This window comes from Amphimedon queenslandica, unplaced genomic scaffold (assembly GCF_000090795.2).
Source record: "Amphimedon queenslandica unplaced genomic scaffold, v1.1 AMPQUscaffold_11906, whole genome shotgun sequence".
In the NCBI taxonomy this organism is placed as follows: Eukaryota; Metazoa; Porifera; class Demospongiae; order Haplosclerida; family Niphatidae; genus Amphimedon; species Amphimedon queenslandica.
The window spans coordinates 194-9,511 of NW_003547855.1; the positions used below are offsets into that span (position 1 = coordinate 194).

Consider the following 9,318-nt stretch of genomic DNA (forward strand, 5'->3'; position numbering starts at 1 on the left):
AAATTAAATTATACCGGTTAATCTCTCTATCATCAATGTGGGCACTGGCATTTAAACTGATTGCTGGTAACAGGATAGTATATGTAAATCAGACACTAACATATAAAGTAAGTACATCATGTTAATATATTGGAACTGGCCAAGGTAGTCATGGACTGTAGTTGACAATATTTTATGATTGAAACTCAAGTTAATACAAAGTAGAAAAACAGAGAGAAAGAGAATACAATGGAGCAGAGAAATCATCAAAAAGAGTACTAAGAAAAATAACAAACAGAACCACAGACAGTGCATGCATCACAACTTATAGATCTATAACACTAGCCATAACTACATATATGAATGAGTATACCACAACTAGTGAACTAAAAATAGAATATCAAGGGCTAGCATTTTATTTTTTGCATGTGTATACATTGAGATCAGCATCAAATTATAAATTAAAATCTAACTTTGTATGATCATAATAATCAAAATATTTTGTTTACCAAAATTGAATAATATTCATGTCTTCAATTAAAGTAAGACAAGTTTCTTTAAGTTGTTTATCTAGCCAAAGTGTCTCAAGTGTACTGTTGGTGAGTGATTTCAGCAGTATCTCTACTCCATCATATTCAATGTTAGTATCGTACAAGTAAAGGTTGCTAAGTGTCTTGTTATTACGTAAAAGTTGAGCTAGTGACTGAGCACTTGCTGAAGTGATGTCAGGATTGCCAGTAAGATATAATTCTCGAAGTGTTTCATTAAGTTGTAGTGATTTTGCTAGTACAATAACTCCATCATCTTTGATTGAACCATTTATGAGGCACAGAATCATTAATGATTTGTTGGTTGATAGTTGAGATGAAAATGAGAGGATATCATCAGGAGTTAAGAAGAATGAGTACATAACAAGTTTTTTTATCGTTGTACTCTGCAATATGGTTGGTATTAGATACTGTGTACTGTGAGATGATGATGCACTGAGTGCCATTATATCATGTTTGTTTTCCAGTTTACAAATTACTTCCTTACATTGAGCTACAGATGGACTAGTGAGATACACATGATCTGAACCCCATATCACTGTTCCATCCTTTTGTCCTAATAATAAACACATATAGTCAATTAATTAATGCATGTAATTAAATAAACATTAGCCTAAATATTTTTTATGAGTTTTTTGTGTTCAACAAAAATGTTACATTATGTAGCTATAATGAATAATTGAATTATTCATCCACGAAAAATTAATTTTTCTGCATAAAATGCAATTAAAATCTACCTTCATGAGTTTGTGTTTATTATGTAAAACTAAACAATAAAGTTATTCATTTTCATTGAGAAATTGCTAATTGAAAATGGTGTGACACGCATTATACATAAGGTAGTGTGGGGCAATTCATGGTTTTGATTTTTGCTGTGGCTACAGAGCCAGTACTGGTTTCCATTGCAAAGTGCTTAAAGAGCCGGCATCCTGTTTTCCTCCGTAAAACAGCCTTGTCCACATGCGCATTGATGCAAAATTGAACTTTCATTTCACTATTTATACTGACTGCTTCTATATAGGGGGCTACCAGCTCTGCAAGCTGTTGTTAAAGAAAACTGGTACTGGCTCTCTAGACACTTCATTTAACGCTCGTGGTCAACAGGTTACATAGCCTTTAAGGAAATAGTATTTCATGCATTTTTAATTTTTAGGTATGCCCCAAAACCACATGACCATGAAAATTGAACATGATGATATTAACCTGCTATAAGATTAACACGTTACCATAGCAATGGTTATGAACAATTTTGTGCATAGCATACTGTTCTTGTCCTCAAGTTCCAACTTCAATTGCTCTATTTCTTGTTGTTTATTCTCTGACAGTTTCTTCAATGATGCTAACTCTTTCTCAGTATCTATAGAAATGAATGATACAAACATTTAACATTGATTTCATATAGGTAAAATAAATCTTCCTCCATTTGTATTACCAATTATATTTTTTACCAATCATCTTTTCATCTTTTTCCCTCATGATAGCCTGCAAGTCCTCAATTTCCATTGTCTTCCTTCTATTAATTGCATACTGTGTCTCCAATTTCTCATTCAATTCATCAATAGACTCTGGTTTACATAATGAGATCAGTTACTGTCATTAGTTAAGTTACCTTTCGGCAATATATGTGTATGATCTTCCTCTTTTCTTGTCCCTAATTTCATTTGAAGTTCTTCCATTTGTTTCACAAATTGTTGCCTCATGAACAATAGTTCTCTCTCTATGTCTTTGTGTAAATACATTAAGACACTGAATATATTGTGTGTACCTTTATAATTATTGACCGTCATTATGGTAGGCTGTTCAACTTCTTTAGTTGCCATTGTTGATGATACAAGTACCTTGAATTTAACAAAATTAAGCATTAATTGTTCACATCATAATAATTATACCTCATAAGCAGTATTGTTCCATATGGTACAGTTGCCTATTATAAATTCCTTCAATCCTCTCTTTTGCAGTATCTCTATCTTCTCAAGGACAGCCATTATCAGTGAGCCAGTGTATTCAGCAGGACAGTAGCAGGTTACTACAACTGACTGACCAGTTTTAATTGTGTCAACTTGAATGAAGTAGTTTTTCAGTGGCTCCAGCTTCTGAAGTACATCATTGATATCTTGCAGTGTTGTATCATTGGGACTCCATTCAAGAATAAATGTAACAGTTTCTTTTTTGAGATGAGAAGGTGTAGGAACTGCTTGAAGCTCTTGGTCAAGGCATAATTCGATAGATGTTGACTTGCAGAAATCTCTAGCAAATTCTTTGTAGCCTTTGATGACTTTTTTAGCTTTTTTTATGTTAAATTCTGAAGCTAATACTTCTAATGGAAGTATGTTAATGATATTACATCTTGTCTTCACAACATCCAGTACTTCATTGATTGTCTTCTTGTTAAAAACTTGAGAACTAAGATCAGGAAAACAATCACTGACTAATAGCTTCATTTCATCAATGCTTAAATTTTTATCTTTGGCAAAATTGCCCCGAACTTTAAAAAATGTTGAGCCAAACTTGATTCTCAATTCCTCAATTTTTTCTTTCATACTATGAGGAAAAAGGATTTTGTGGCTGCTGAGTATCCATTTCACTTCTTCAAATGATCCACCTGTTTAGTTTCATAAAATTTAAATTTTATTATCTAGTATAATGAAAAAAAAAATATTTACATGCACTCCCTGATTCAACTGAAGTAGCATCTTTTAATGACCTTCCTATCATTTTAGTAGCAAAAAATAACAGTTAAAATAATTTAATTACAATACCTTCTTTTAGGTATGTCTCCACTTCTTCAATAGTATTGACATTCTCACAAAATAATTGACCTAATTAAGGCATGTTATTCTTATATTATTTAGTTTATCACTTACAATATTCTTCAAAGATAGTATCACCAATATGAGCAGTCTCTGAGAACTTCCTCAACACAGTAACAAATAACTCCAGATGTTTGTAATTAGAGTGAACAGCATCTCGTACAGCTTTGAGGAGAACTGCTCTACTGTCAGAGACAGAACCTCTGGTAGATATGACACGAGACAGAGCCTCATCAGATATAACCTCTTCATGAAGCAGCCTTGCCATACGAACTGGTTCAGTAATTGATAGAGAAAGAGCACTGTAATTATTCCTTAATATATCACTAGCACAATCTTCATTACTACCTACTACCTTCTGTCGTTGTACTTCTGCACTAACACCCATGTTCTCTTCTATAGTATTCATTTAATATACTGTATGACATTACAGTATTCAGTGGCTTACCATATTTGGTCACCATTTCCTTGCCTATATCTCTTGTTTTTTCAACGTCAGACAGCACTGTAGCAATATCTTTAAGTTTCCTGTGGTCGCTAGACACTGTTTCTTTCATGGCAGTCAATAGAGTGGTCTTCTTGTCATCTAGTGACCTCCCCTGATCTATCTTTTCCATTTCATCCAGAGTAGCTTCACTTATACATCTCTTACTGTATAGCAGTTGAGACACTTGTACAGGAGAGACAAGAGCTTCATTCAATGATTGAATATTCTTTTGAAGAATAGAAACTGCTTCAGTAGATGGTGGTGTATCTAATAAAAGATAAATTGTATCAGACACTCACAATATGCATAGGTATACTATCATGGACTCTTGTTGATACCATGTATGACAGGAGCCCTGCTTACAAGTTGCTTCATGTAAATCCTTCAAATGCTTTTCATATTCATCTGCAAGTGTATTCTCTCCCACTACTCTTATCCTCAATGTTTCCAGTACTTGTCTCCTACTAGCAGTAGGAGTAGTGGTCAGCCATAGATTGAACATTTTTATCATCTTGTGAGTGTCAGTGTGGCCAGTTTGAGCTTCAATACTTCTTAATCGTTTCTGATCCAAGTCAAGCATTGTACCAACTATGTACCAGTTAGTACTAACATCAATATGCTTTGTTAGCTCTGCTGTAGTTGGAGTAACCGACAAGAAAGTATCGAAAGAACTTTCCATGATGAGCCTCACCCTTAAATGAGCCACACCCTTTTAAGGCGTTTAAGAAAATTAACATTATTCAGTATTCACACCAGAGATCACACCATAGACCAGATCTGCAGACACGGTTGACCTTGTCACCTTTACACAGCCAAGACCCAAGAGTTAGCATGTATGATACAAGGCACTGCCCAAAATCAATGAATAGAGCCTGATTACAGTATTGATACAGTCTGACAAGTATCATTGCTGAATCATGCCTGTTGCTCTGGCTGAACCAGTATATATTCCAACATAATTGTATCAAGGCTGATAGATCCTGCTAGGCTCATTGCAGTGTCAGCTGCCCAAAATCCATGATTCAGGATGCATTAGGTCGGATCAGGACTGACATTATTCATGATTCAATCACAAACTCTTGGCTGTGTAGTGCAATTTCATTCCTTAGTGATCACGTGATTAAAAATGGCAGCTAGAGATCTCACCATAGACACTCTGTGATGGATTAAAAACTATTGGTTATTATTCTTTATTATATAGGTATGTGTTACTACTTATTGGTTGTATATGTGTATCATTATCATTTGAATTATTAGTTGTATGTGTATTATTGATTATTAGTGGTGTATATGTATTGTGGTTTGACCTTAGATTAATTTGTGTAACTGTGGTTTATGTGAGGGATGACAGCTCGGGCTTGCTCAGGCTTGCCCAGGTTGCCATCTAACTAGGAACTCTCTATGTCATGTGGTTGTCATGTGTGTGTCATATGTATAACTAGTTTTAACTTGTTTGTGTCACATGAGTTTGGAAATGATATAAAAGTGCCCGACCATTTCTGGTGGGTTGGTTGGTTTTATGACCTTAAAATATTCTTGTAGTTGGCGTAAGCCAGGGGGGCACAGGTGGATCTCTTACACACTCACATCTATGTGTATTTATTACATATCACACTATCTCCATCACAATACTCGATAGATACATCCACTCACAATGATAAATGAGCATCATTATTAGCTTTAGAAGCCAACATAAATAAAGCAAAAGCTCAACCATGTATCACTATTGTCAATATTGTTTTCTATAATAATTATAGGCACTAATTGACTAGAAGGTTATCTCTCTCTTTTCTTCAAAGCTATTGTGAGTGTGGGGCATGTAAACTCAGAGACACTAGATCTATATAGTGTACAATGTACACCATGTATGCTCAGACTTATTAATATTCACCACAAATCAAAACTTACAACCTACCTAGTACCTATGTTATCTCAGGAGTTACGGTTAAGTCATGCAGTTTGGTCAACTCTATAAGACTTTTAGCTATATTGTACATGCAAGTATCAATCTACCCCATAATGCTATATACTGCTAGTAACTTTACAGTGTTTATTCGTTTGAATAATTCACCGATTTCACTCACTGTTAAAATGTATTCATCCAATGGCACGGCGTTACCATGGAATCACTTCACATAGCTGATTGTAGCAGCAGCATGACTTCAGCACTAAAGTGTTATAACCAATGTACATACAGTACACATGCATAACTATTCCATTATATGAAAATATTATCTGCAAAGTGTTGCATCAAGTTGACATAATTTCCAGTACAACATAGCTTATTTTTAGATGTTATTCTGCGTCAACATTTGTCATTATATATACACAATTATTATGAATTAGATAATTGTACCTACAAAAAGGTAACTCTGTTTTTGATCTGTTCAAAATAAGAACAAGTTTCTTTATACCGTTTGTCTAACTTGAGTTCCTTTAGTGTTTTATTGGTCTTGAATAATTCCATCAGTATCATTACTCCAATAAGGCCAATGCTAGTATGGTAAAGATCAAGTCGACAGAGTGTACTATTAATGAGCAAAAGGTCAACCAGTGGCTGAGCACTAGCTGAAGTGATTCCAGTATTGTATGCAAGATCTAAGTATTGAAGTGTATTATTATATTGTAGTGATTGTGCTAGTGCAATGACTCCATCATCACTGATTGAGCCATTAGATAAGTCTAAACTTGTCAATGATATGTTGGTTGATATTTGAGTAGAAAATGAGAGGATATCATCACGTGTTAAAATTGAGGAAAATATACATAGTGTTTTTACTGTACTTCTTTCCAATATGATTGGTATTAGGAACTGTATGACGTCAGATGATGAGTCAGACAGTGCAACAAGCTCATGTTTATCCTCCAGTTTATTGATCACTTCTATGCATTGATTTACTGATGGATTAAAAAGATGTACATCATCATAACTCCACTCCACCTCTCCATCCTCTTCTTCTACTAATAATAAATATACAAGTAGTCATAGACCCACTAATGCTTGCACATAATAAAAATTATATTGATGTATATTTTTCAACTCCTTGTTATTCAAGGTGTAGATTGAGATTCAAACAAGATAAAAATGAATTTAAATTTAGCTTTCCACAGTACAATACATTCTCGAAGGAACTGCAGGTCTATCGATGTCTATAATAGTGTGACCTGCTACAAACTATATCCTGCTATCAAAAGCCAGATTTTACAATATTATGCTAGGCCTGACAATATGCCGTTGGAGTTGAATTTAACTCAAGCATTTAATGTATGCAACAAATGGTCTAATCACTTGTGTATGTGCAAACTAGCTGCAATAATTGATATTCTTAATTACCTTTTCCATTCCCAAAAATTCAATTCTAGGCAAGGTAATTACAGAATGGTACTTACAATGCATGTACTAGGTAAAATGTACTTTACTTGATGTGTCAGTATCAAGTGATTCATTAGTCTCTGGTGCTTCTTCACCTGATAATTCTGTAAAATGCAGAATGTAGACTAATTGATTGTATATATAATACATTACATACCAGTAATATCGTCAAAAGTGCTTTCAAGTTTCATTTTTAATTGTTCTATTTCTTCTAGTCTGTTTTCTGATAGTTCCTTCAATGATGCTAACTCTTTCTCACTATCTGTAGAAGTTACATTATTTTTAATAGAAAAATGTATCAATATATGCATGCCATGCAGTTAAAACCAATGATATAAAAGAACCAGTCATTCCATGATGATTGTATAACAGTTTAACTTCATAAAGTCTCATTACCTTCTAATAACTGATTTAATATTCTATCCTTATCTACAATTTCTTCATTGAGCAATGATATTTTCTCCTTAAGTTGATTAATCACTTCTTCCTTTTGAACTATTAAATGCAAAGTCTAATTTATAGAACTATAATCATACCATTAATGCATTGACTCTCTTTAAGACCAATTTGTAACGCTTCTATTTCTTTTAATCTGCTTTCTGATAGCTCCTTAAATGTTGCTAACTCTGTTTCAGTGACATTAAAACAAAATCAATACATAAATATACAAACATCTCTTACCCAGTATTCTTTTATCTCTGTCCTCTAAATCAGCTGTCAAATTATTAATTTGTGCCAGAAAAACCTTCAATAAGATAATTAAGTTAATTTATTAAACGCTTTCTAACCTGAGAAGTATCCCATAAAGTACAGTTGCCTGTTACAAACTCTTTTAATCCTTTCCTTTGCAGTGTATCTATCTTCTCAAGGACAATTCTTTTAAGTAAGTCAGTGTATTCAGCAGGACAGTAGCAGGTCACTACAACTGATCGACCAGGACCAACCTTATCAATCTGTATGTGGCACTTATGTAGTGGTTCCAATTCATTTAAAACATCATTGATATCCTGCAGCGTATGTTCATCAGGATCCCAGTTGAACACAAATACAACAGTTTCACATAAAAGGCGAGATGGAGTAGCAACTGCTTGTAGCTCCTCACCAAGGCAAAGACTCACTGATACTGACTTGCAGAAATCCTTAGCTTCCTCTTTGTATGACTTAATGATTGGTTCAGCCTCTTCTATTTTAAATTCAAAAGCTAAAACTTCAAGTGGGCTGATGTCAATGATGTTGCACTTTCTTTTAACTACATTTAATACTTCACCAATGGTCTTCTTGTAACAGAGCTGAGGCTTCAGATCAGGAAACCAATTCAAAATCAGCTCCTTCACTTCATAGATGTTTAAAATGTTTTCCCTGCTGGTAAAACTACGTCGAACATGATAAAATGTAGAACCAAACTTTATTCTCATCTTTTTAAACTTGTTCTTCATGTTACGAGGGAAAAGAATTTTATGAATACTATGTTTCTTCTCTTGATCAAACGATAAACCTGCATTTTAAGTGTACAAATTAAGATTAAAATCATAAATAATTTTCTACTTTCAGAAATAGTAGACATAGGCTTTCTTTGAGATTTTTTCCCTAACGTTAGATCTACATTCCTTTCTAAAAAATGAATTTCATCTTCTTCAACATCATCATAATATTTGAAACAATTTCCTAAATCAAAAAGTAACTATCATAAAAAAGTGTCGACTGTACTGGTTTTAAAATCTGCTGTGTTAAATTTTTAAATTTTTGGGAAACATAAATTTCACTGTAGTTCACATTTTTTAAAAAGCCTTCAACATGTAGTCATATAAAAAATTACGCAGGGCTAAAATTCCACAAATTAGTTCTGACAGCAAACTTACTATATTCTTCAAAGATAGTATCTCCAATATGAGCAGTCTCAGAGAACTTCCTCAATACAGTAACAAACAACTCCAGGTGTTTGTAATTAGAGTGAACAGCATCTCGTACAGCTTTGAGGAGAACTGTTCTACTGTCAGAGACAGAACCTCTGGTAGACATGACACAAGACAGAGCCTCATCAGATATAACCTCTTCATGAAGCAACTTTGCCATACAAACTGGTTCAGTAATTGACTGAGAGAGAGCACGTAATTATCCTCA

At 33.8% G+C, this 9,318-nt stretch overlaps 2 protein-coding genes across 3 annotated transcripts; both read right to left on the minus strand.

Moving 5' to 3' along the window:
• Window positions 1–416: 416 nt before the first annotated feature.
• LOC109588730 (uncharacterized) lies at window positions 417–5,398 on the minus strand. Its single transcript, XM_020004847.1, has 11 exons — window positions 4,188–5,398; window positions 3,786–4,091; window positions 3,392–3,733; window positions 3,287–3,346; window positions 3,191–3,235; window positions 2,417–3,129; window positions 2,293–2,365; window positions 2,137–2,244; window positions 1,976–2,092; window positions 1,792–1,884; window positions 417–1,083 (listed from the first exon to the last, which is right to left on the minus strand). Exons 1-11 carry the CDS (start codon window positions 4,501–4,503, stop codon window positions 485–487), a joined length of 2,772 nt encoding a protein of 923 aa, XP_019860406.1. The 5' UTR covers window positions 4,504–5,398; the 3' UTR covers window positions 417–484.
• Window positions 5,399–6,106: 708 nt separating this feature from the next.
• Window positions 6,107–9,299, minus strand: LOC109588731 (uncharacterized). Of its 2 annotated transcripts, XM_020004848.1 has the most exons (9): window positions 9,057–9,299; window positions 8,743–8,862; window positions 7,986–8,692; window positions 7,879–7,942; window positions 7,734–7,823; window positions 7,594–7,692; window positions 7,355–7,459; window positions 7,245–7,301; window positions 6,107–6,785 (listed from the first exon to the last, which is right to left on the minus strand). In XM_020004848.1, exons 1-9 carry the CDS (start codon window positions 9,268–9,270, stop codon window positions 6,181–6,183), a joined length of 2,061 nt encoding a protein of 686 aa, XP_019860407.1. In that variant the 5' UTR covers window positions 9,271–9,299; the 3' UTR covers window positions 6,107–6,180. The 2 variants fall into 2 exon arrangements, with proteins under 2 accessions (XP_019860407.1, XP_019860408.1); XM_020004849.1 differs by lacking the exon at window positions 7,594–7,692.
• Window positions 9,300–9,318: the final 19 nt, after the last annotated feature.

Excerpts from the sequence above, each read along its gene's own strand:
- LOC109588730 (XM_020004847.1), bottom strand. The coding sequence starts at position 4,503 with ATGGAAAGTTCTTTCGATACTTTCTTGTCGGTTACTCCAACTACAGCA. Across the intron at positions 3,734-3,785 it reads GGAAATGGTGACCAAATATG|AAGAGAACATGGGTGTTAGT; the intron begins GTAAGCCACTGA and ends TGAATACTATAG. Across the intron at positions 2,093-2,136 it reads TACACATATATTGCCGAAAG|AGTCTATTGATGAATTGAAT; the intron begins GTAACTTAACTA and ends TATGTAAACCAG.
- LOC109588731 (XM_020004848.1), bottom strand. The coding sequence starts at position 9,270 with ATGGCAAAGTTGCTTCATGAAGAGGTTATATCTGATGAGGCTCTGTCT. Across the intron at positions 8,693-8,742 it reads TATGTCTACTATTTCTGAAA|GTTTATCGTTTGATCAAGAG; the intron begins GTAGAAAATTAT and ends CTTAAAATGCAG. Across the intron at positions 7,943-7,985 it reads CTTTATGGGATACTTCTCAG|GTTTTTCTGGCACAAATTAA; the intron begins GTTAGAAAGCGT and ends ATCTTATTGAAG.